Source organism: Oncorhynchus kisutch, unplaced genomic scaffold (assembly GCF_002021735.2).
Source record: "Oncorhynchus kisutch isolate 150728-3 unplaced genomic scaffold, Okis_V2 Okis01b-Okis20b_hom, whole genome shotgun sequence".
NCBI classification, from domain to species: domain Eukaryota; kingdom Metazoa; phylum Chordata; class Actinopteri; order Salmoniformes; family Salmonidae; genus Oncorhynchus; species Oncorhynchus kisutch.
This window is the reverse complement of record NW_022261978.1, coordinates 3350409-3376599: the sequence shown is the minus strand read 5'-3', so window position 1 is coordinate 3376599 and position 26191 is coordinate 3350409. Positions and strand designations below refer to the sequence as shown.

Sequence of the window (26191 nt, the reverse complement as noted above, 5' to 3'; positions counted from 1 at the left end):
GGTGTGGTGTTGATTCTGGTAAACCAAATCAACTATTGTATTGCTCCTAGACAGAGGCCATCACACAGATATTCTGCCAATTTGTGAAGCACACACACACACACACACACACACACACACACACACACACACACACACACACACACACACACACACACACACACACACGTAAAAGGGTCTGTGTCATATTGACATGCAGTTCCCACAACGAAGTGTGACAATGTTTAGATGCAAAACAAAGGCACCTTATGAAAAGCCTCTCGCCACAGCCCAGGTAATATGGTTTATCATTTTAAATACAGAGGTAATATTGTTACGTTTTCATAATTCATATGAAATGCAGAGGTAATATCGTTAGTTATTATAATTCATAGGAAGTGAATTTCACAGAGCAGGTGTAGGAGACTGAAGTGTTACATCCCAAATGACACCCTATTCCCTATAGGGTACACTACTCTAAAGAAGTGTATTATTTAGATAAGAGTCCCACTTGGGATACAGATTGTGTTTAGAGAGAGAGAGAGGAGCTCCATTGGAACAGTTGTTTAGAGAGAGAGAGAGAGAGAGAGAGGAGCTCCATTGGAACAGTTGTTTAGAGAGAGAGAGAGAGAGAGAGAGAGAGAGAGAGAGAGGAGCTCCATTGGAAAAGTTGTTTAGAGAGAGAGAGAGAGAGAGAGGAGCTCCATTGGAACAGTTGTTTAGAGAGAGAGAGAGAGAGAGAGAGAGGAGCTCCATTGGAACAGTTGTTTAGAGAGAGAGGAGCTCCATTGGAAAAGTTGTTTAGAGAGAGAGAGAGAGAGAGAGAGGAGCTCCATTGGAACAGTTGTTTAGAGAGAGAGAGAGAGGAGCTCCATTGGAACAGTTGTTTAGAGCGAGAGAGAGAGAGGAGCTCCATTGGAACAGTTGTTTAGAGCGAGAGAGAGAGAGGAGCTCCATTGGAACAGTTGTTTAGAGAGAGAGAGAGGAGCTCCATTGGAACAGTTGTTTAGAGAGAGAGAGAGAGAGAGAGAGAGGAGCTCCATTGGAACAGTTGTTTAGAGAGAGAGAGGAGCTCCATTGGAACAGTTGTTTAGAGAGAGAGAGGAGCTCCATTGGAACAGTTGTTTAGAGAGAGAGAGAGAGAGAGAGAGAGAGAGAGGAGCTCCATTGGAACAGTTGTTTAGAGAGAGAGAGAGGAGCTCCATTGGAACAGTTGTTTAGAGAGAGAGAGAGAGAGAGAGAGAGAGAGAGAGGAGCTCCATTGGAACAGTTGTTTAGAGAGAGAGAGGACCTCCATTGGAACAGTTGTTTAGAGAGAGAGAGAGAGAGGAGCTCCATTGGAACAGTTGTTTAGAGAGAGAGAGAGGAGCTCCATTGGAACAGTTGTTTAGAGAGAGAGAGGACCTCCATTGGAACAGTTGTTTAGAGAGAAAGGAGCCCCATTGGAACAGTTGCTTTGAGAGAGAGAGAGAGAGAGGAGCTAGGAGTCAACGCACTAGGATTCGACGCGCTCCGAGTCGAGTAATCAATTATTTTTGGAGTCGACTCTCCACCCCTTCGTCATTTCAGTTAACAGTTGGAAATGGCAGAGAAAGGCCAGCGACAGCAGTGAAGTCCTGTACCGCTGAACGTTGAGAAGGGAGGGAGGAAATGCACATTTAGGAAAGTGGAGTTGAGGTACAGTAGTGGTGGTACCAGTGCTTCACCATCTGAAAGGGACGCTCTGTGATGAGACCCAACAGTAGTGGTGGTACCGGTGCTTCACCATCTGAAAGGGAGACCCAACAGTAGTGGTGGTACCGGTGCTTCACCATCTGAAAAGGACGCTCCGTGATGAGACCCAACAGTAGTGGTGGTACCGGTGCTTCACCATCTGAAAGGGACGCGCCGTGAGACCCAACAGTAGTGGTGGTACCGGTGCTTCCCCATCTGAAAAGGACGCACCGTGATGAGACCCAACAGTAGTGGTGGTACCGGTGCTTCACCATCTGAAAGGGACGCACCGTGATGAGACCCAACAGTAGTGGTGGTACCGGTGCTTCACCATCTGAAAGGGACGCACCGTGATGAGACCCAACAGTAGTGGTGGTACCGGTGCTTCACCATCTGAAAGGGACGCACCGTGATGAGACCCAACAGTAGTGGTGGTACCGGTGCTTCACCATCTGAAAGGGACGCACCGTGATGAGACCCAACAGTAGTGGTGGTACCGGTGCTTCACCATCTGAAAGGGACGCACCGTGATGAGACCCAACAGTAGTGGTGGTACCGGTGCTTCACCATCTGAAAAGGACGCGCCGTGATGAGACCCAACAGTAGTGGTGGTACCGGTGCTTCACCATCTGAAAGGGACGCGCCGTGATGAGACCCAACAGTAGTGGTGGTACCGGTGCTTCACCATCTGAAAGGGACGCGCCGTGATGAGACCCAACAGTAGTGGTGGTACCGGTGCTTCACCATCTGAAAGGGACGCGCCGTGATGAGACCCAACAGTAGTGGTGGTACCGGTGCTTCACCATCTGAAAGGGACGCACCGTGATGAGACCCAACAGTAGTGGTGGTACCGGTGCTTCACCATCTGAAAGGGACGCACCGTGATGAGACCCAACAGTAGTGGTGGTACCGGTGCTTCAACATCTGAAAGGGACGCACCGTGATGAGACCCAACAGTAGTGGTGGTACCGGTGCTTCACCATCTGAAAGGGACGCACCGTGATGAGACCCAACAGTAGTGGTGGTACCGGTGCTTCACCATCTGAAAGGGACGCGCCGTGATGAGACCCAACAGTAGTGGTGGTACCGGTGCTTCACCATCTGAAAGGGAGACCCAACAGTAGTGGTGGTACCGGTGCTTCACCATCTGAAAGGGAGACCCAACAGTAGTGGTGGTACCGGTGCTTCACCATTTGAAAGGGAGACCCAACAGTAGTGGTGGTACCGGTGCTTCACCATTTGAAAGGGAGACCCAACAGTAGTGGTGGTACCGGTGCTTCACCATCTGAAAGGGACGCGCCGTGATGAGACCCAACAGTAGTGGTGGTACTGGTGCTTCACCATCTGAAAAGGACACTCCATGATGAGACCCAACAGTAGTGGTGGTACCGGTGCTTCACCATCTGAAAGGGACGCTCCATGATGAGACCCAACAGTAGTGCTGGTACCGGTGCTTCACCATCTGAAAAGGACGCTCCATGATGAGACCCAACAGTAGTGGTGGTACCGGTGCTTCACCATCTGAAAGGGACGCTCCATGATGAGACCCAACAGTAGTGGTGGTACCAGTGCTTCACCATCTGAAAGGGACGTGCCGTGATGAGACCCAACAGTAGTGGTGGTACCGGTGCTTCACCATCTGAAAGGGACGCTCCATGATGAGACCCAACAGTAGTGGTGGTACCGGTGCTTCACCATCTGAAAGGGACGCGCCGTGATGAGACCCAACCTGTTGCTGGCAGCAGTGCAGCTGCATTGTGAATTCACAAGGAATTGTATAAATTGTTCTTAGTGTTTTAATGGAAGCCGATAAAAATAAGTGGCAGTTTAACGTTTCTCTCCATGTCACATCCCTACTACGTTTGTTTGTATGTGTGCGTGTGCCTGGTTATCAGACTCTAGTCCACTGTGTGTTGATAAGGCCTGTTAGGGTATTGACATATTGACTTCCTGCTGACTCAATCACAGACCAATCAGATATAAGTTTGTCTGATTGGCACTAGCCAAATTGGCTGTTAGAGATAAAGTCTCTGTGACAAAATGAGGCTGTGTGAGATAACAAGACATGGTCCCAAAGATGAAAAGATACCAGCACCTGTCACAGGTATTTTTGATCACTTTTAAGTTAAAACCTGAAAACTATCGTCAGCGGGGCTTTAAAGACCAATGCGACTAAAATATTTTGCCGTGTGACCACCAGTTTTATTTTGGGAGCATTGTGTCGTGGGCTGTTCTAAAACTACTTGTGCATCGTTAACCACTTGTTCACACTTTGTTCGGTCGTGTTACCTCATTGGCTAGCTAGCTGACAACCTGGTAACTTGACCAGTATTATCGACCAGTGGAGGCTGGTGGGAGGAGCTACAGGAGGATGGGCTCGTTGTAATGGAATGGATGGAACGGTATCAAACACAAAGAGCATCTGGAAACCACCTGTTTGACTCTGTTCCAGACATTCCATTTCAGCCATTACAACGAGCCCATCCTCCTATAGCTCCTCTAACCAGCCTCCACTGATATCCAAACAGTTGGAACGAAAGGAAAAGGGATAGCTTCTTCAGGAGATCAATAACCATAGCAATTAATTAATTAATGACAGATCTCTTGCATGTAATCAACGCACAACGTTTTTAAAGAGACAGTGCACCATTTTCAATGTAATATATATCTCAATAGGGCAATGGTACTTTTACACCATGTAAAAAAATATATATTACACGAATGACTCATTTCAATGACAGGTATTCATATCAACATTGGAGCTTTTATAATGAACGCATGTCTTTGAAGAGTTACGTGTTAGTTTCTAGGGCACAACATGTGCTTCAGAAGAAGCTAGAACTCATACAGGCCCAATATACACTCAATCAATTGGGAAAACATTTTCTGGTGCTCCTAAATTTAATCTGGTGCTCCTAACATGTTTAAATTGGGAGCACCAGTGCTACCAATTAATTTCTTTAAAATGTAGAGCCCTGATAGTAGGCCTTCGTATTTTGGGAAAGTTGTATTTTCTACAACAACAAGAGAAGACACACAATAGTATTATTTACCTGAAGAGCAGGTGTTTGACTTTGAACTGCGTCTCTATGACCCCAGTGGTCCTCAGTCTGACCCTCAGGACATCCGTCTCCGTGGGAACGTAGTCCAGAGAGATGATACGACCCATGTTCCCAAAGAAACTACAGGAGGAGGATGAGAAAGACAAAGATTAGATTATTTGATCTAAACATTGTATATCTGAAAAGGTAACCATTTCAAAAGCTAGAGAAAGAGAGATGGAGAGAGAGAGACAGAGAGACATACAGTATGCCGGTCAGGCTGTGCTTAATTTAAGCCGGATCCTGCCGGAACAGGAAGAGAGAAAGAGAGATGGAGAGAGAGACATACAGTATGCCTGTCAGGATCCGGCATCTCTCAGTTTTAGACTGTTTTATTCCGGTACCTCTCGAGGCATGAAAAATAATTGTTTCAAAATTATAATAAAAAGCAATCAAAGTTCATTCGAGTTGCCTCTTCGATTAATTCTCCTGCCCCCACAAAAAAAAAAATGTAATGTGAAAAAGTAGATTTTCAGCCCGGGCCTAATATTTCTCAGAGTAGATTCTAGACCTGGACTATTGATGGGTTCAAGACAAGGTCAATATTTCTCAGAGTAGATTCTAGACCTGGACTATTGATGGGTTCAAGACAAGGTCAATATTTATTGATTTTTGATTCTCAGTTTGTCAGTGGCAAAGTAGCCTGCCATTTCAATTATTTGCGTGGTGTTAAAAAAATTATAATGAAAAGATTCTACCAAAGTCTACAGTCATGTAAAATTACGTATAACTGCATGAAATGTGTTGATAAAAGGCTTTTCCCAGAACCGACTACTCAACATGTTCCCAGTGTGTGCAACCTGTGTCAGTGCCTCTACTCTACCTGTGTAAGTGCCTCTACTCTACCTGTGTAAGTGCCTCTACTCTACCTGTGTCAGTGCCTCTACTCTACCTGTGTCAGTGCCTCTACTCTACCTGTGTCAGTGCCTCTACTCTACCTGTGTCAGTGCCTCTACTCAACATGTTCCCAGTGTGTGCAACCTGTGTCAGTGCCTCTACTCTACCTGTGTCAGTGCCTCTACTCAACATGTTCCCAGTGTGTGCAACCTGTGTAAGTGCCTCTACTCTACCCGTGTCAGTGCCTCTACTCAACATGTTCCCAGTGTGGGCAACCTGTGTAAGTGCCTCTACTCTACCTGTGTCAGTGCCTCTACTCTACATGTTCCCAGTGTGTGCAACCTGTGTCAGTGCCTCTACTCTACCTGTGTCAGTGCCTCTACTCTACCTGTGTACGTGCCTCTACTCTACCTGTGTACGTGCCTCTACTCTACCTGTGTACGTGCCTCTACTCTACCTGTGTACGTGCCTCTACTCTACCTGTGTCAGTGCCTCTACCTGTGTCAGTGCCTCTACCTGTGTCAGTGCCTCTACCTGTGTCAGTGCCTCTACTCTACCTGTGTCAGTGTCTCTACTCTACCTGTGTCAGTGTCTCTACTCTACCTGTGTCAGTGTCTCTACTCTACCTGTGTCAGTGTCTCTACTCTACCTGTGTCAGTGCCTCTACTCTACCTGTGTCAGTGCCTCTACTCTACCTGTGTCAGTGCCTCTACTCTACCTGTGTCAGTGCCTCTACTCTACCTGTGTCAGTGCCTCTACTCTACCTGTGTCAGTGCCTCTACTCTACCTGTGTCAGTGCCTCTACTCTACCTGTGTCAGTGCCTCTACTCTACCTGTGTCAGTGCCTCTACTCTACCTGTGTCAGTGCCTCTACTCTACCTGTGTCAGTGCCTCTACTCAACATGTTCCCAGTGTGTGCAACCTGTGTAAGTGCCTCTACTCTACCCGTGTCAGTGCCTCTACTCAACATGTTCCCAGTGTGGGCAACCTGTGTAAGTGCCTCTACTCTACCTGTGTCAGTGCCTCTACTCAACATGTTCCCAGTGTGTGCAACCTGTGTAAGTGCCTCTACTCTACCTGTGTCAGTGCCTCTACTCTACCTGTGTCAGTGCCTCTACTCTACATGTTCCCAGTGTGTGCAACCTGTGTCAGTGCCTCTACTCTACCTGTGTACGTGCCTCTACTCTACCTGTGTACGTGCCTCTACTCTACCTGTGTACGTGCCTCTACCCTACCTGTGTACGTGCCTCTACTCTACCTGTGTAAGTGCCTCTACTCTACCTGTGTAAGTGCCTCTACTCTACCTGTGTAAGTGCCTCTACTCTACCTGTGTAAGTGCCTCTACCTGTGTCAGTGCCTCTACTCTACCTGTGTCAGTGCCTCTACCTGTGTCAGTGCCTCTACTCTACCTGTGTCAGTGTCTCTACTCTACCTGTGTCAGTGTCTCTACTCTACCTGTGTCAGTGCCTCTACTCTACCTGTGTAAGTGCCTCTACCTGTGTCAGTGCCTCTACTCTACCTGTGTCAGTGCCTCTACTCTACCTGTGTCAGTGTCTCTACTCTACCTGTGTCAGTGCCTCTACTCTACCTATGTCAGTGCCTCTACTCTACCTGTGTCAGTGCCTCTACTCTACCTGTGTAAGTGCCTCTACTCTACCTGTGTAAGTGCCTCTACTCTACCTGTGTAAGTGCCTCTACTCTACCTGTGTAAGTGCCTCTACTCTACCTGTGTAAGTGCCTCTACTCTACCTGTGTAAGTGCCTCTACTCAACATGTTCCCAGTGTGTGCAACCTGTGTAAGTGCCTCTACTCTACCTGTGTAAGTGCCTCTACTCTACTGCTCTATGCCACGACTCAAATGTGATGATATGCATGCAAGGATTTATTATAAAAGGGCATCTTCTCGTCATGCGTTCTGGTACCTGAGAACTCCCCAGCTCACCCTCCTCTCACGCTCACTTTTTGTTCCGTCACCTCCTGACTTACAAATGAAGCTGCTGTCAGGTGTAGAATGCAGTGATAAACTAACCCCCAGGAGATGCTACGATACTCATCTCCATACTGAATATTCATACTACTGGATTAATGGGTTTTAGATAGAGTTATAGCTTTACATAATACTGGTGCTCTGAGGCTATGGATTATCTAATAGATGGATTATACTGGGGTGTGTGTGTGTGTCGGTTTCTGTGTGTGTGTGTGTGTGTGTGTGTGAGATGTGTGTGTGTGTGTGTGTGTGTGTTACAGCCCAAGTAGCTGATAGGGGATGACTGGGCTAGAATGTCACCATCACTTTGATGCGGCAAAGCTTCCATTCTGTGTGTTTCTCTGTCTGCAAGCATTTGTGTGTGTGTGTGTGTGTGTGTGTGTGTGTGTGTGTGTGTGTGTGTGTGTGTCTGTGTGTGTGTCTGTGTGTGTGTCTGTGTGTGTGTCTGTGTGTGTGTCTGTGTGTGTGTCTGTGTGTCTGCGTGTGTCTGTGTGTCTGCGTGTGTGTGTGTGTGTCTGTGTGTCTGCGTGACTTTGTCCGAGGTGTATTTCCCAGGCTGTGGTGTCCGGCTGGTGCTCAGTGGGTCTCCAGGGGACCTGTCGCTGTAGATAAAGCCAGAGCAGAGGCCTCATGCTGGGGGAGAGGAAGAGAGATGACAGCCTCCTGCTGGGCTGGTTGGTTCAGCCTTCTCTCTGTTCATTTCCCCTCTTTCTCCCTCTCTACTTCAGACTCACCTCCGTCACATAGATGTGTCCATAATGACCACCGCTTCTCTCTCATAATAGGTATTTTCTCCTTTGTCTGGCTCTCAGGGTGATCATGGTTGATTCTTTGTGACAGTGTGTGTGTGTGGATTGTCAGTGACCCACCACAAGGCTAATCACAGGACAGCAGGCCTCCACCCTCAGATAATTAGACCCCTGGATCTCTCTATAACATACGCGGATTCAACCAGTGTGTGAGAGAGACAGAGAGACACAGAAATAGAGAAAGAGTGAAAATATAGGTGAGTTGTACAGGTGTACAGTGCAGGTGTGTCAGGTCAGTATTCACCCTACAGTGTGTTGTAATAGGTAAGATGTGTCAGGTCAGTATTCACCCTGCAGTGTGTTGTAACAGGTCAGTACTCACCCTGCAGTGTGTTGTAACAGGTCAGTACTCACCCTGCAGTGTGTTGTAACAGGTCAGTACTCACCCTGCAGTGTATTGTAACAGGTCAGTACTCACCCTGCAGTGTGTTGTAACAGGTCAGTGTTATTAGTTTACTCACTACAGGGCAGAGTCGTTGAGTTCAAACTCGTAACCCCTGGCTGCGGCCTCTCGGACCCCCTGGTCAGCCCACAGACAGGAAAGGGCGTGGCCAATGAAAGGAAACAGCACCTGATCCTCATCAAAACACCTCCCACAGGACAACACAGAGTGGGCGTGCACCTGGGGGGTGAGAACAAAGAGGGTATCATGTCCATACAGTTTACATGACACAGTACTGACTGGACGTGAAGCTACACACGCTGCCGACCCCAAACTCTCTCACACAGCACGAATAACAAGGAAAGGTTATCAGTAGATGGAAACAGAATTCATCACAGTTTCACAGCTCTAGTTATGAGCCGTCAGACTCAGTGTGGGTGGGGATGCTTTGAGCTCTGTTACCTTTGGCAATACAGGTATTCAAACCTGACAATAACACCTCCCACCCAGTCTCTCACGCACCGTCTCCCGATCACACCTCTGTACCATGTCATTACAGAGCAATTACACTACAACTCAGTCACTTAACTGGCTATTATTGATGCCCATTTGAACTATGACATTCTAACACAAAATAAAACTAGAGAGAGTGTGTTTGTGCATGTGTATCTGTGTCTGTGTGTGTGCGAGTGTCTGTGTGTGTCTGTGTGTGTGCGAGTGTCTGTGTGTGTCTGTGTGTGTCTGTGTGTGTCTGTGTGTGTCTGTGTGTGTCTGTGTGGGGAATGTCCTGAGCTGCCAGCAGACTAATGGGTCAGGGCTGAGTAAACATGGAGAGCAGCAGCAGCCAATCAGACCACTGGGACCCGCCAGCCTTCTGTGTGTGTGTGTGTGTGTGTGTGTGTGTGTGTGTGTGTGTGTGTGTGTGTGTGTGTGTGTGTGTCAGACACTACTGTCTGCTGTAGGCATGCTGCCCTCTAGTGTCTGTCTGGACAAATCACACACACTAAAGCCATCAAGTGAAGTAGTGTTTCTATAAGGTGGAGACGAAGAGAGCAAGAAAGAGACACAGACAGACAAACACAGACACAGGCAGACAGTGAGAGCAATAGACCAGACAGACAGACAGTGAGAGCGATAGACAAGTCAGACAGACAGACAGACAGACAGACAGAGACAGGACACTCCATCTCCCTCTCTAACCTTGTTCTTGCTGTTAGTCAGGTTGATCCGGAGAATGCCCATCCCATGGAGGACAAACTTCATAGAGGTCAGAAGATTGTCCAGCACAGCCGGCTGTACGGGGTCAACAGGGCAGGGGTCAGAGGTAAAAAAAAAATGTAAAAACAGTTACCACGGCAACGGTGTTCACACCACACAGGAAAAGTACATATAGAACGCATCTGACACCCCTGTGTATGAAACTACTTTAGTCATATTAGTGCACTATGGGTAACGGTGCCATTTCAGACACAACTGTAGCCTCTATAACCAAAAAGATCAGCCATGAATTACATGGCAACAGTGACAACACCATACAGACAACCTTTATATAACCTCTTCAAATGAAAAGGGTTTCATTCAAATCAGACTAAAGACGAGATACCAGCCCTGTTAAGAGGAGATACCAGCCCTGTTAAGAGGAGATACCAGCCCTGTTAAGAGGAGATACCAGCCCTGTTAAGAGGAGATACCAGCCCTGTTAAGAGGAGATACCAGCCCTGTTAAGAGGAGATACCAGCCCTGTTAAGAGGAGATACCAGCCCTGTTAAGAGGAGATACCAGCCCTGTTAAGAGGAGATACCAGCCCTGTTAAGAGGAGATACCAGCCCTGTTAAGAGGAGATACCAGCCCTGTAAAGACGAGATACCAGCCCTGTAAAGACGAGATACCAGCCCTGTAAAGACGAGATATCAGCCCTGTAAAGACGAGATATCAGCCCTGTAAAGACGAGATATCAGCCCTGTAAAGACGAGATATCAGCCCTGTAAAGACGAGATATCAGACCTGTTAAGAGGAGATATCAGACCTGTTAAGAGGAGATATCAGACCTGTTAAGAGGAGATATCAGACCTGTTAAGAGGAGATATCAGACCTGTTAAGAGGAGATATCAGACCTGTTAAGAGGAGATATCAGACCTGTTAAGAAGAGATATCAGACCTGTGTGAAGACTCCAGGCTAAAGAGGAGATATCAGACCTGTTAAGAGGAGATATCAGACTTGTTAAGAGGAGATATCAGACCAGTGTGAAGACTGATGTCTGAAGATGACCAACACAAAATCAAAAACTCAACTGGATCCAAGGTTGGGTTCAATTCCATTTAAAATTCCAGTGAATTCAAAAAGTACACTGACATTCTAATTCCAATGGTCCTCAATGCTTTTTAATGAGGAACATTTGGAATTTGGTTTACTTTCTGAATGAACTGGAATTTAAATTGAATTGACCCCAACCCTGACTGTAACTAAACAAAACTCAATATCAACTGAACTCAAAACTGTTTGAATCTGAGTGACTCAATGGGATTAGGGGGGGGGAATCTATGATAGTCTCTAACCCCCCCTCTCTCTTCCTCTCCCTCCCTCTCTTTCCCCCCCTTCTTTCCCCCCCTCTCCCTCCCTCCCTCCCTCCCTCCTACCCCCCCTCTCCCTCCCTCCCTCCTACCCCCCCCTCTCCCTCGCGCTCCCCCCCTTCTTTCCCCCCCCTCCCTCCCTCTTACCCCCCCTCTCCCTCCCTCCCTCCTACCCCCCCTCTCCCTCGCGCTCCCCCCCTTCTTTCCCCCCTTCTTTTCCCCCCTCCCCCCCCCCTCTCTCTTCCCCCCCTGCCAGAAAGAGATAAGCATTACATTCCATCCCGATGTTATCAGTCTCCTTTCTTCCTCTCTGTCTGTCTGTCTTTTCTGAAGTTTATTGGAGGTGTTTGCCTTTCTCAGTGGGGCGCACCTACAGTGTGATAAGAGATCCTGTAACTAACTATGAGAGTGGTGACACACAACTTCAGTATCAGTAATGTGTTAAGCCGGGCCAGGCTGAGGACAGTCAGCCGTCAGGGAGTAATGATTCTTTATGAACTCATTCTCCAATAGTAATCTTTGCTGACACCTGTATATTGATTTGTGTCAGAAAAATAAGCAGCTCAGAGAGAGAGACACTCTCATTCCTTCTCTCTCTCCCATCTCGCTCTTCTTCGCCTCCTCCAGGATGTAAGGGAAGACAGAAAGAAAATAAGGGAGGGTAAAATGTGCTTTTCTAAAGTATGAGAAGAGGCTCCAAATCAGACTTTAAATCTCCTCCGTACCTTTCCCTGGTCCTAACAAGCAGCATGTGGTTCGGCTTGGTGACCTCTAACCCCGGTCTGCTGCTGTCCCACGGGCACCATGCTCTAGACCTCCCCCTGTACCCTCACTGTCTTGTGTTGGTCAAAACCTCCCCCCTTCAAAAGTGTCACAGTGTGCAGGCCAAAAAAGGCCCCTTTACACAGTGATGAGATCTGTCCTGATGACATCTGTCCTGATGTATTCAGATTTTAAACACCCACACCCCACCTGATGGTCAGATCCTTCCTCTACCCTCCCGTCTCCCCGTTCAAAACAAACACATTCCTGGCCTTGTTTCCCGGCCGCTTTATTTGAAGTGTGTGATGTCAGATCAGTCGTACCAGAGCTTCCCAGAAAAGTTTTATAAAAAAATAGCTTTTCTCCATCCCAATTTCTCTCTCTCCCCTCCCCCACCATCTCCATCCCAACTTCTCTCTCTCCCCTCCCCCACCATCTCCATCCCAACTTCTCTCTCTCCCCTCCCCCACCATCTCCATCCCAACTTCTCTCTCTCCCCTCCCCCACCATCTCCATCCCAACTTCTCTCTCCCCTCCCCCACCATCTCCATCCCAACTTCTCTCTCTCCCCTCCCCCACCATCTCCATCCCAACTTCTCTCTCTCCCCTCCCCCACCATCTCCATCCCAACTTCTCTCTCTCTCCCCTCCCCCACCATCTCCATCCCAACTTCTCTCTCTCCCCTCCCCCACCATCTCCATCCCAACTTCTCTCTCTCCCCTCCCCCACCATCTCCATCCCAACTTCTCTCTCCCCTCCCCCACCATCTCCATCCCAACTTCTCTCTCTCCCCTCCCCCACCATCTCCATCCCAACCTCTCTCTCTCCCCTCCCCCACCATCTCCATCCCAACTTCTCTCTCTCCCCTCCCCCACCATCTCCATCCCAACTTCTCTCTCTCCCCTCCCCCACCATCTCCATCCCAACTTCTCTCTCTCCCCTCCCCCACCATCTCCATCCCAACTTCTCTCTCTCCCCTCCCCCACCATCTCCATCCCAACTTCTCTCTCCCCTCCCCCACCATCTCCATCCCAACTTCTCTCTCTCCCCTCCCCCACCATCTCCATCCCAACTTCTCTCTCTCCCCTCCCCCACCATCTCCATCCCAACTTCTCTCTCCCCTCCCCCACCATCTCCATCCCAACTTCTCTCTCTCCCCTCCCCCACCATCTCCATCCCAACTTCTCTCCATCCCAACTCCCCCACCATCTCCATCCCAACTTCTCTCTCTCCCCTCCCCCACCATCTCCATCCTACTTTCTCTCTCCCCTCCCCCACCATCTCCATCCTACTTTCTCTCTCCCCTCCCCCACCATCTCCATCCTACTTTCTCTCTCCCCTCCCCCACCATCTCCATCCTACTTTCTCTCTCCCCTCCCCCACCATCTCCATCCCAACTTCTCTCTCTCCTCCCCCACCATCTCCATCCCAACTTCTCTCTCTCCCCTCCCCCACCATCTCCATCCTACTTTCTCTCTCCCCTCCCCCACCATCTCCATCCTACTTTCTCTCTCCCCCCTCTCGATTTTTCTCCCCTGCACCCTCCCTCTTCAAAGAAACATCCTCCATTGACTAGAAACTTAGCCTCCTCTGTTAACAGACTAATGGACACAGACCCTCTCTCCTCCCCCCAGGTGTTTGTAAAGTAATCTGATCTCAATATCTGAGGGCTACGTCACCCCTGTGTATAGTCTATATGTGTGTAGGAAGGAGGATACAATCCCAGATACCCCCATTCACCTCTGCAGCTATTGTCTGCTATGCTGTCAGCATAGCTAATGCTCCAGTCACTACTCACCCCGAGGCGAGATACGGGAACACACACACACACACACACACACACACACACACACACACACACACACACACACACACGACACAGAGAGAGTAAGGAGGGTGAGCCAGAGAAAAGGAGGGAGAGAAAGGGAAGAAGGGAAAGTGAGAGAACAATGAAGACTGCAGAGGGAAAAAAGCAACACGTCAGAAAAGACTGAGGGCCTCAGTTTGCATCCCAAATGGCACCCTACTGCCTGTATAGTGCACTACTTCTGACCTGGGCCCATAGTGCACTATAGAGGGAATAGGGAGCCATTGGGACGCAGCCTCAGTCTTCCCTACTCCTACAGCAGCCTCAGTCTTCACTACTCCTACAGCAGCCTCAGTCTTCCCTACTCCTACAGCAGCCTCAGTCTTCCCTACTCCTACAGCAGCCTCAGTCTTCCCTACTCCTACAGCAGCCTCAGTCTTCCCTACTCCTACAGCAGCCTCAGTCTTCCCTACTCCTACAGCAGCCTCAGTCTTCCCTACTCCTACAGCAGCCTCAGTCTTCCCTACTCCTACAGCAGCCTCAGTCTTCCCTACTCCTACAGCAGCCTCAGTCTTCCCTACTCCTACAGCAGCCTCAGTCTTCCCTACTCCTACAGCAGCCTCAGTCTTCCCTACTCCTACAGCAGCCTCAGTCTTCACTACTCCTACAGCAGCCTCAGTCTTCCCTACTCCTACAGCAGCCTCAGTCTTCCCTACTCCTACAGCAGCCTCAGTCTTCACTACTCCTACAGCAGCCTCTGTCTTCACTACTCCTACAGCAGCCTCTGTCTTCACTACTCCTACAGCAGCCTCTGGGGCGGCAGGGTAGCCTAGTGGTTAGAGCGTTGGACTAGTAACCGGAAGGTTGCAAGTTCAAACCCCCGAGCTGACAAGGTACAAATCTGTCGTTCTGCCCCTGAACAGGCAGTTAACCCACTGTTCCCAGGCCGTCATTGAAAATAATTTGTTCTTAACTGACTTGCCTGGTTAAATAAAGTTTTTTTTTTTTTTTAAGTCTTCACTACTCCTAACTGCTACAGCAGCCTCAGGTCTAGACAGGTTAAGGACTAATCCCAAAGTAGTGTGTGTGTGTGTGTGTGTGAGTTTCCGCCAAACCCCTCATTCAGCCACACCTTACAGAGCAGGTCAATAGAATGTATGTATGACAGTTGTGTGTACATTGTTTATTGGGGCGGCATGCGCACGTCTATGAATGAAAACGTACCCAGGGCGTTATCAGACAGGATCATGTAGAACTACAAGTGAATCGGTACACTGGTACAATAATGGTCAGAAAGGACGACGTCTGGACCACAAACTGGATGTTGTTCAGCTGTACATTCATATTGTGTGGATGAGCAGGTTCAAACTGCCACATCCCGACCACGAAAACAACCCTGTGATCACGAAGGACACAGACAAAACCACCTACTAGCCTGCCAAGGGACTTGGAGGGACAGATTGCAGGGGTGTCATAACGGTTGTCCAACTTCCTTTCTTTTTAGGACTGGGGGTATGTTTGTATTGTTGTGGTAGCTAGAGGTTACTATGTACTGCCTGGAAGTGAGGATTCAACAGTCTCTTCTTGATATAGTATTTCTGGACAATGTTACAAAAACAATATGTGGAATGCAGCTGAACTGGCTGAGATCTGGCGTTCAATCATTAACTACTGCAGTGTTGTGTTAAAGCTGAGAGCTTTTCTGCTCAACGGAATTTACACTGTTCTAGAATTGGACACAGCTCAAGAATCTTCAGTGTTCTAGAATCGTCAACACTGTTCTAGAATTTTCAACACTGTTCTAGAATCCTCAGACAATGAAATTACATCCCCAGAGTTCTGAGTGCCCCCCTCCTTGTTGACATAGCTGGTGGAATGAGAGAAAAATCTCTCTGCTGAATAAAACCACTCCACAGCCCCAGGCCTGGGATCTGATGCAAATAAAGGAGGGATGAGACAGAGGAAGGGCCTTCTTTATGTCTCTCTATGTCAAATCAAATAACATTTTATTGGTTGCGTACACATATTTTGCAGATGCTAATGCAGGTGCAGCGAAAATCTTCTTTTTCTAGCTCCAACAGCGCAGTAATACCTAACAATACAAAACTATACACACACTAATCCAAAAAATGAAAAAGAAAGGAATTAAGAAATATCAGAACGAGCAATGTCAGAGTCCAGAATATAGAAATACACTGAGTGTACAAAACATTAGGAACCCCTTCCTCATATTGAGTTGCACCTCCTTTTGCCCTCAGAAAAGCCTCGTCAGGACTCTATTAGGTGTTGAACGCGTTCCACAGGGATGCTGGCCCATGTTGACTCCAATGCTTTCCACAGTTGTCAAGTTGGCTGGATGTCCTTTGGGTGGTGGAACATTCTTCATACACATGGGAAACTGTTGAGCATGAAAAACCCAGCAGCATTGCAATTCTTCACATACTCAAACCGGTGAAGGCTTAAAAATTATTATTTTAACCTGTGTCCTCCCCTTCATCTACACTGAATGAAGCATGCATGTTTTAGTTTTTACCCTAGTGCTACTCAGCTGATTCAAATAACCAACTCATCATCAAGCTATGATTATTTGAATCAGCTGTGTCGTGCCAGGGAGAAAAACAGAACGTACCCCCAGGGGGCCCAGGACCCAGTTTGGGAAACCCTGCTGTGTCACGCCCTGGTCTTAGTATTTTGTGTTTCTTTATTATTTTGGTCAGGCCAGGGTGTGACATGGGTTAATTATGTGGTGTGTTTAGTCTTGTTTTTTTTGTAGGTATTGGGATTGTGGTATAGGGGGTTATCTAGAAAAGTCTATGGTTGCCTGAAGTGGTTCTCAATCAGAGGCAGGTGATTATCGTTGTCTCTGATTGGGAACCATATTTAGGCAGCCATATTCTTTGAGTGTTTGGTGGGTGATTGTTCCTGTCTCTGTGTTAGTTTGCACCAGATAAGGCTGTTTAGGTTTTCACATTACGTTTATTGTTTGTATTGTTCGTGTTTATCTTTTTATTAAACATGAACCGTAATAACCACGCTGCATTTGGGTCCTCCTCTCCTTCGACACAAGAAAACCTTAACATACTGTAGATGTCCTGGAGGGCAGGCAGTGTTCCCCCGGTGATGCGTTGACCACACCACCCTCTAGAGAGCCCTGCGGTTGCAGACAGTGCATTTGTGGTACCAGGCGATGATACAGCCTGACAGAATGCTCTCAATGGTGCATCTGTAGAAGTTCGTAGGGGGGGGCCAAGCCGAATTTCTTCAGCGTCGCGGTTGCGCCTTCTTCATCACACTACCTGTGTGGATGGACCATTTCAGGTTTTCAGTGATGTGCACGCCGAGGGAACTTGGAACATTTTCTTCACTGAGTTCAAGATGGCACCAACAGACATGTTCCTAGCTCCTGGACAACTTTGCAGTATTGTTTTTTTTGTGGTATTTCATGCATTATTTCCTCAGAACATTTCTTGTATTATTCCCTACAGGACTCAGGAGGCGTGCATTACCACCCACCACTTCTGAGTATATTACTCACGGATGTTCAATCCCTGGACAATAAAGTAGACGGGCTCAGGGGGAGGATCGCATTCGAGACATCAAGGACTATAACTTACTCTGTTTCACGGAATCATGGCTCTCTCCGGGTATACTGTCCCCGTCCATACAGCCAGCGGGGTTCTCCATACATCACGGACAGAAAGAACGAACTCTCCGGCAAAAAGAAAGGGGGAGGTGTTTGTTCCACGATTAACTACTCATGGTGTGATTAAGGTAACGTACAGGAAATCAAGTCCTTTTGTTCTCCCGATTTGAAATACCTCTCCATCAAATGCCGGCCGCATTACCTCCCGAGAGAATTGGGTCATCGTCACGGCCGTGTATATTCCCCCTCAGGCAGACACTGACGGCTTTCAAGAAAATACACTGGACTTTGTGGAAACCGCATATCCTGAGGCCGCATTTATTTAGGGAAGTTTAAATCAACATCTCCTGCGCTATTCTCTCATTGAGAACTCTGACCATTGCTACTCCCCCTTCCGGGACAGCTACAAGGCCCTCAGCAAATCAGATCATGCCTACATTCTGTTCCTCCCCTCCTATAGGCAGAAACTTAAACAGGAAGTACCCGTGATAAGAACAGTTTAACATTGGTCTGACCAATCAGAATCTATTCTTCAGGATTGTTTTGGTCATGTGGACAGCGATATGTTCCGGGTCGCCTCTGAGAATAGCATTCACGTATACACTAACTCAGTGACTGAGTTCATCAGGAAGTGCATAGACGATGCTGTTCCCACTGTGAGGATCAGAGTTTATCCAAACCAAAAACCCTGGATAGATGGCAACATCCACACAAAACTGAAAGCGCCAAAACCACCACACTTAGTGGTGCCAGGGAATTAACCTCTCCCTCAACGTCAACAAAACGAAGCAGCCGATCGTGGACTTCAGGAGACCGCAGAGAGAGCATGCACCCATCCACATCGGTCTATCTTGTCACAGTGCTACAACACATGCCAACGATGGGACAGAGAAAGGAGTGGGTCCCAAATGGCACCCTATTTCCTATATAGCCCTATAGGCTCTGGTCTAAAGTAGTGCACTACGTAGGGAATAGGGTGCCATTTGGGCTCTGGTCTAAAGTAGTGCACTACGTAGGGAATAGGGTGCCCTATGGGCTCTGGTCTAAAGTAGTGCACTACGTAGGGAATAGGGTGCCCTATGGGCTCTGGTCTAAAGTAGTACACTATATAGGGAATAGGGTGCCATTTGGGCTCTGGTCTAAAGTAGTGCACTACGTAGGGAATAGGGTGCCATTTGGGCTCTGGTCTAAAGTAGTGCACTACGTAGGGAATAGGGTGCCATTTGGGATGCTTCCTGCTACAGAATGTGGTTAATCAAAGAGTCTCTACCAGTCTGCAGCAGGCCTAGAGCAGAGATCTGCTGTACAGGGCATAGTCGGGACAGGACAGGGGAAGGCGGGGTGAGTGAGTGAGTGTGTGTGTGTGTGTGTACGTATGTACGTACGTAAGAGAGAAAGCAGGGTGTGTCTCTGTTTTTGTTGGTTCAGGGAAGGGAAAGGCATATAGATAGGGCAGTGAGGCAGCATGTGATTTATTCCACTGGAAGAGAGTGTTCAAGTTACCATGGTGTTCAAGTTACCATGGTGTTCAAGTTACCATGGTGTTCAAGTTACCACGGTGTTCAAGTTACCACGGTGTTCAAGTTACCACGGTGTTCAAGTTACCACGGTGTTCAAGTTACCACGGTGTTCAAGTTACCACGGTGTTCAAGTTACCACGGTGTTCAAGTTACCACGGTGTTCAAGTTACCATGGTGTTCAAGTTACCATGGTGTTCAAGTTACCATGGGGTTCACGTTACCAAACGTCTCTCTTTAGATGAAAGGGGGACTGATGGGGCAGTGATGGTGGAGTGAGTCTTGGATAATCTGACTTTTATGAGAAAGAGGACGGAAAGGCCATAACCTTCACACATCACCACCCAGGACCTTCATCTGGCATATCAGAGTCTATCCGGTGTGTGTGTGTTCCGGTGTAGCATGACAGCAGACAGCTGCCAAGGACCAATTCAGAGCAAGAATACTCCAAGTCTAGAAAATAATATTTACACACACACATGTATGACGCACTAATAACTCAAACCAAATTCCTCTCATAATTGAACATTCTTGCTGCTGAACACCTGTTAGTAAACTGGTAGCCATCAAAGTGCTCACCCTTTAAAAAACAGGTCATTCCTCTCAACACCTGTTCATTATGTTGCTACATTATAGAGAAGTCAGAGGGAGGGAAGGAGAGGAGAGGGGGAGGGAAGGAGAGGAGAGGGGGAGGGAAGGAGAGGAAAGAGAGGAGAGGAGGGAGGGAAAGAGAGGAGAGGGAAAGAGAGGAGAGGGAAAGAGAGGAGAGGAGAGAGGGGGAGGGAAGGAGAGGAGCGAGCGGAAGGGAAGGAGAGGAGCGAGGGGAAGGGAAGGAGAGGAGAGAGGGGGAAGGGAAGGAGGGGAGAGAGGGGGAAGGGAAGGAGGGGAGAGAGGGGGAAGGAAGGAGGGGAGAGAGGGGGAAGGAAGGAGGGGAGAGAGGGGGAAGGAAGGAGGGGAGAGAGGGGGAGGGAAGGAGAGGAGAGAGGGGGAGGGAAGGAGAGGAGAGAGGGGGAGGGAAGGAGAGGAGAGAGAGTGGGAGGGAAGGAGAGGAGAGAGAGGGGGAGGGAAGGAGAGGACAGAGAGGGGGCGGGAAGGGAAGGGAGGAGAGAGGGGGCGGGAAGGGAGGAGAGAGGGGGAGGGAAGGGAGGAGAGAGGGGGAGGGAAGGGAGGAGAGAGGGGGAGGGAAGGGAGGAGAGAGGGGGAGGGAAGGGAGGAGAGAGGGGGAGGGAAGGGAGGAGAGAGGGGGAGGGAAGGGAGGAGAGAGGGGGAGGGAAGGGAGGAGAGAGAGGGAGGGAAGGGAGGAGAGAGGGGAGGGAAGGAAGGAAAGAGGGTAGGGGAGGAGAGGAGAGAGGGTAGGGGAGGAGAGGAGAGGAGAGGAGAGGAGAGGAGAGGAGAGGAGAGGAGAGGAGAGGAGAGGAGAGGAGAGGAGAGGAGAGGAGAGGAGAGGAGAGGAGAGGAGAGGAGAGGAGAGGAGAGGGGGGAAGGAGAGGAAGGAGAGGAGAGGAGGGAAGGAGAGGGAGACGAGAGAGGGAGGGAAGGAGACGAGAGAGGGAGGGAAGGAGACGAGAGAGGGAGGGAAGGAGACGAGAGAGGGAGGGAAGGAGGAGAGAGGGGAGGGAAGGAGAGAGGGGAGGGAAGGAGAGAGGGGAGGGAAGGAGAGAGCAAGGGAGAAATGAAGAGGAGTAAAAATCTAAGTGAGAAGGAGAATAAAGAGGAATGGAAGAAAGGGAAAGTTGGTGGGAAAAGAGGGAGAGAGAGAGAGAGAGAGAGAGGGAGAGTCGGTGGTTCACCCAGTCAGTGAGGGAGTGTGTCTCAGTATTGTCCACATTCCTCTATTTAACCCCAGACTTTAGGACAAACACACAGGAAGAGTTGATGCAGATGTGTCCCCAGAAGGCACCATGCCCTCACTCAGCTTATTCCCCCCCCCCCCCTCCTCACTTATTCTACTTCTTATCGGATGAGTGATATGATCATCTATCTATCTCACCTGGCCAGTTCCATTATAGTGAGTAGCAACCAGCACCTGGTCTGTGTGGATAGGACAACTGAGACGTCCATACAATGACTGGCAAGCAATTTGATCAGGCTTCTACTGTATTTAGATTACCTGTGGGACTCTCTGTGTGTGTGTGTGTGTGTGTGTGTGTGTGTGTGTGTGTGTGTACCTTGAAGCTGGTCAGCTCTTGCTTGGTAAAGCCGTGGCTGTGGATGATCTTCATCTGTTTGACCAGAGTACTCTTCCCACTCTCTGCTGCTCCTGGATGAGACGCAGGGATGGAGAGAGAGACATTTCAAGTGTTATATTATCATGGCTCTCTTTGTTTTTGAAACCTTGAGGGTAATATTTACTGTTAAATTCTATTTTTTTCATGGTTTGTGTCTTCTCACTTTTGTTTATTTCACTTGCTTTGGCAATGTAAACATGTTTCCCATGCCGATAAACCCCTTTGACGAGAGAGAGCGAGCGAGAGAGAAAAAGAGAGAGAGAGAGAAAAATAGTTTCTTACATTGTATTACAACAAGTTCAAGGACAATGGCTTTATCTTGAGGCCCCAGATCAGTTTGTGCTGTGATTGGACAATGACCATAGATAGGAGAGTTGACAAGACAGCATAAAACATCTTTAGTGTTTCCCTTAAGGAATCATTTTCCTCTACCTAAGGGAATTGTTTAAGGATGTTGCCCTTTAGGTGAGGGCATCATTTAAGGGTTTTACGGTAGTTTGAAGACATGTCCAACAGAAAGAGTCTCTGGTTACCATGGAAATTACTTAGTTAAAGTCTTAATTAAAGTCTTAGTTCATTAAAAAGGTTTTCCAAAAATTATTCAAAGACATCGCATGTATTTTTGGAGATCGCAAAATAGAACTTCTACGTTCAAGACCAGAGAAACAAATTGATTCATTAGATAATAAAATGTGTTTATTTTTAGTTACTTTTTACTCAACTTGTTTCTATTAATTTCTAGCACATCAAGCGAAGTCCAGAGCAGCGGAGGCTGCAGAAGGGAGGGCGACTCATAACGGCTGGAACGGAGCAAACGGAATGACACAGAAACCATGAGCTTTTCTCCGGAGCAAGCGAGGGTCAGAGTATAAGTCCATATCAAAACGGAGCACGGAGGGCACTTCTCTAATGCCTACTCCGTTTGTACATATTTCGAAGCTTGCATCGATGCAAGCTTCAACAGAAAGTATGCGAAGAAATATGACTCAATCATGTAAAAAATGAAGGAAAATTTATTAAAATCATTGGCGGCCAATTATTTGAGCTGAAGTGAGAGAACACACACTCCAAATTTGGAATAAAATCTTGCCTATTCACATATTGTATGTTGCCCGACTACAATATTTGACCTTGATACGTTCATTTTGGCATGTTTATCAGCCTACGTACTGTAGATCGCAAGCCCATAATAAGTCAATAGGGCTAACTGGCTAGCTACTAGTAGTTACTTTTTCTCAACATGTTTCTAGTAGTTTCTAGCACATCAAGATAACGCAGTACTGTTGACTAGCCACGAAGAATTGACATCTACTTTGCATAACATTAGTCGTAGGTCATTTTTGCCTGTTAAACTATCTGGTTAGCTACATTATTACAAGTAGCTAGCTTATAGTTATGAAGTAAAACGTTTGAATTGCGTATATCTGGTTTCCTCTCTATTGTCATTGTCCTGGCTGGAAGAAGGTTCAGTGAATGGGTAAGTCCATAGTCAAGTCAATAGCTAGCCACAAATAATGGTTAGCTAGCTAGTTGCCCACTAAACATTTACATCTACCTTGCATAACATTAGTTTTAGACCATTTTTGCCTGTTTAACTAGCTGGCTAGCTAGAGTACTATGGCTCACATATATCTAGCTGATAATTATGAAATAAAACATTTGATTTGTGGTGCAGTGTGAGATAAGCATTACTCCCCCTACTGTGTTAAATGTTACGTGTTATGATTTCTCCACACGCTCGTCCCAACAAGAACGTACTCAAGAGGACATCCTGGGAGAATGCACTCAGAGCATGAGTGCGGAGCACGGTAGTATGCATACAACACCACGTGTTTGATACCATTCCACTTATTCTGCTTCAGCCATTAACACAAGCACGTCCTCCCGAATGAATGTGCCACCAACCTCCTGTGGTATAGAGTATGTAGCCAGCTAGCTGTGTAGCCATGGGTTGTGTAGCCATGGGTTGTGTAGCCAGCTAGCTGTGTAGCCATGGGTTGTGTAGACATGGGTTGTGTAGCCAGCTAGCTGTGTAGCCATGGGTTGTGTAGCCATGGGTTGTGTAGCCATGGGTTGTGTAGCCATGGGTTGTGTAGCCATGGGTTGTGGACCTTTCCTTGTTCAGCTACCTAGCTAGCTGGTGGGAAGTTTATTTTGAAACCAGGGCAGAGGAAAGAAACATTCACTTCCACAAGTGCTGTTTACATGGATATCCCTACTGAATGCTGTTTACATTGATATCCCTACTGAATGCTGTTTACATGGATATCCCTACTGAATGCTGTTTACATGGATATCCCTACTGAATGCTGTTTACATGGATATCCCTACTGAATGCTGTTCACATGGATATCCCTACTGAATGCTGTTTACATGGATATCCCTACTGAATGCTGTTTACATGGATATCCCTATTGAATGCTGTTTACATGGATATCCCTACTGAATGCTGTTTACATGGATATCCCTACTGAATGCTGTTTACATGGATATCCCTACTGAATGCTGTTTACATGGATATCCCTACTGAATGCTGTTTACATGGATATCCCTACTGAATGCTGTTTACATGGATATCCCTACTGAATGCTGTTTACATGGATATCCCTACTGAATGCTGTTTACATGGATATCCCTACTGAATGCTGTTTACATGGATATCCCTACTGAATGCTGTTTACATGGATATCCCTACTGAATGCTGTTTACATGGATATCCCTACTGAATGCTGTTCACATGGATATCCCTACTGAATGCTGTTTACATGGATATCCCTACTGAATGCAGTTTACATGGATATCCCTACTGAATGCTGTCTACATGGACATCCACACTGAATGCTGTTTACATGGACATCCACACTGAATGCTGTTTACATGGATATCCCTACTGAATGAAGCACTTAAGGGGCCTCGAGGGCAACTAACTTTTTTCACTAACTTTAAGGGGGAAATTAGCCTTTAAATGTTTTGTGCAAAAAAACAATGAAGGGAAAAGATAAAGGGTGAAAAGCTACTTAAGATGTTTTATGCAACCGGGCCCTGGGTATTTATCTTGTTCTGGTTAATCTCAACACAAACCACATTGGCCTCTATCTGCACTGCGATTCATTCACTGTGACTGACCAGGAAGAATGTTCGACCATTGTGTGGAAACGCCTGCCCTGCACCCTTTAAACTCCCCACTGTGTTTCTGTTAAACCAATCATTTGATCTAGTATGGGTCTTTTTTAGCTCGTTGCTGTTGTTCCAATAGCCTCGTTTGAGCTAGAAGTGTGTGGGGCTTTTTAGTTCATTAATGAACATAGGCTAAACTTGCAAATGTGTTGTGCAAGCCTAGTGTCTTAACTTAGGGCCAGGAGTTTGTCCAGTTGATCTGACCAGAGAACACTCGGCTGCACAATACAGAACATCAAAACACTCTTCTGCCGAACGTAGAATATTGTCCACTAACTACTATTACTACCACCACCACCACACAGAGAGTAGAGTGGCATTTGAAATGTGTCTATTCCATTGAAACTTGCGACTGGAATGTTTCCCTGTTCATTTTCGATTATTTTCGCTTTTGTTTATCTATTTCACTTGCTTTGGCAATGTAAACATATGTTCCCATGTCAATAAAGCCCATTGAATGTAATTGAGAGAAAGAGATACTTACCGAGCATTAGAATTTTGACCACGTTCATTTCCCTCTTGGCGTATTCATACAGGTCCCTGTCTATCTTCGCGCTCTGAAGCTTCGCCTTCTTCCCCTCCTCCGTTAGGTCTTGTTCTGAACTGAGACACTGTCCCATCTCGCCTTGCTCATCTCCTCGTTCACCGGACACGCACGAGCTAGAATAATACCGGGGAAGGGGGATCCACTTTAGGGATCAGTCACCGTGGGTTGACGGTGATAGTTGACTCGAACATGTTTATACAATTGGGTTTTGATTATCGCTTTTACCTCTTGATGTGTCACATTTTGGGGTGGGTTTTCTATGCCAAATGTCTGCAACAATATGGCCAAATGTTCTGTCCTATTCCTTTTTATAACTAAATTAATAACGAAGAAAACAAGTAATTGAATAGGTTAGAAGTTATTCAATCGGTTCGCATCGGAAGCGCATTGTCCATCCGTTGTTACATGATGCGGAATCGCTCGCAATATATCCAATCGAAAAAGGTTCAAACGTGTACCTACTCACTAGACAAAAAAAGTGTCTCGTTACCCAACCAACCACCAAATCAGCAAGGCTATTGTGAATACTTCCTTGTTGTGTTAGACTCGAGAGACAAACAACATTTTCAAAAAATAGAGTGAGACGGTGAGCGCCGCTATAGTAGCCTCCAGAATCCTAACTCCCGAAAAGTTTCCCCAGCTAGTTGATTTAGGACGGGAGATCCCTCCCACACAGTCTCATAGACTCCCACGGTATTGCAGCGTTGGAAAAGTTTCAGATATCCCGTGGAAGTGACGTTTCGGGAGGAGAAATTGACGCCTGAGTGAGTGCTGCCATGTCCACTGTATCCACAAGGTGCGGTACTATGAAAATAACAAACATAATAATCACTGTTTTGAATGTCAGTGCGTTCACGCTCACCAACGCCTCAAATCCTGCCAAACGCGTGGGTCAGGGATTAGTTTCCCTTTGTGTTCCTAATGAGGTGAACGTTTTTTATTCAAGAGACTCGAGCCGTGTCCTCATTTCGACAGCTCAGCGTAATCTGTGACCACACAGCCGCAACCACCGGTCTAGTTTACCGGTTTTCCGCGCGACATGCTGACCTAAACGGTTGTTAATCAGTTGGGTATGGGGTGGTGTGATTTGAGTGGATGTAGACATGTAGTTGACCCCGTCAGAGCTTTGGT

At 47.4% G+C, this 26191-nt stretch overlaps 1 protein-coding gene and 1 long non-coding RNA gene across 3 annotated transcripts in view; one reads left to right on the top strand and one right to left on the bottom strand.

Moving 5' to 3' along the window:
- The window catches only part of LOC116358804 (guanine nucleotide-binding protein G(o) subunit alpha-like), a 38158-nt gene extending 12022 nt beyond the window's left edge, over positions 1-26136 (bottom strand). Inside the window, exons 1-6 of one of the 2 annotated variants that reach the window (XM_031811006.1) lie at positions 25286-26135; positions 24998-25173; positions 21277-21368; positions 10009-10101; positions 8888-9048; positions 4746-4874 (exon numbers count right to left, since the gene is read on the bottom strand). In XM_031811006.1, coding sequence (XP_031666866.1) covers positions 4746-4874; positions 8888-9048; positions 10009-10101; positions 21277-21368; positions 24998-25133 — 611 coding nt within the window. In that variant the 5' untranslated portion in view covers positions 25134-25173; positions 25286-26135. Of the gene's footprint in view, positions 1-4745; positions 4875-8887; positions 9049-10008; positions 10102-21276; positions 21369-24997 lie in introns of both variants that reach the window. The other variant, XM_031811007.1, reaches the window with a different exon arrangement.
- Positions 22494-26191, top strand: part of LOC116358805 (uncharacterized) — a 7535-nt gene continuing 3837 nt past the window's right edge. The window contains exons 1-2 of the long non-coding RNA XR_004206485.1: positions 22494-22813; positions 23088-23144. This is a non-coding gene — a long non-coding RNA (uncharacterized LOC116358805). The remainder of the gene's footprint in view (positions 22814-23087; positions 23145-26191) is intronic.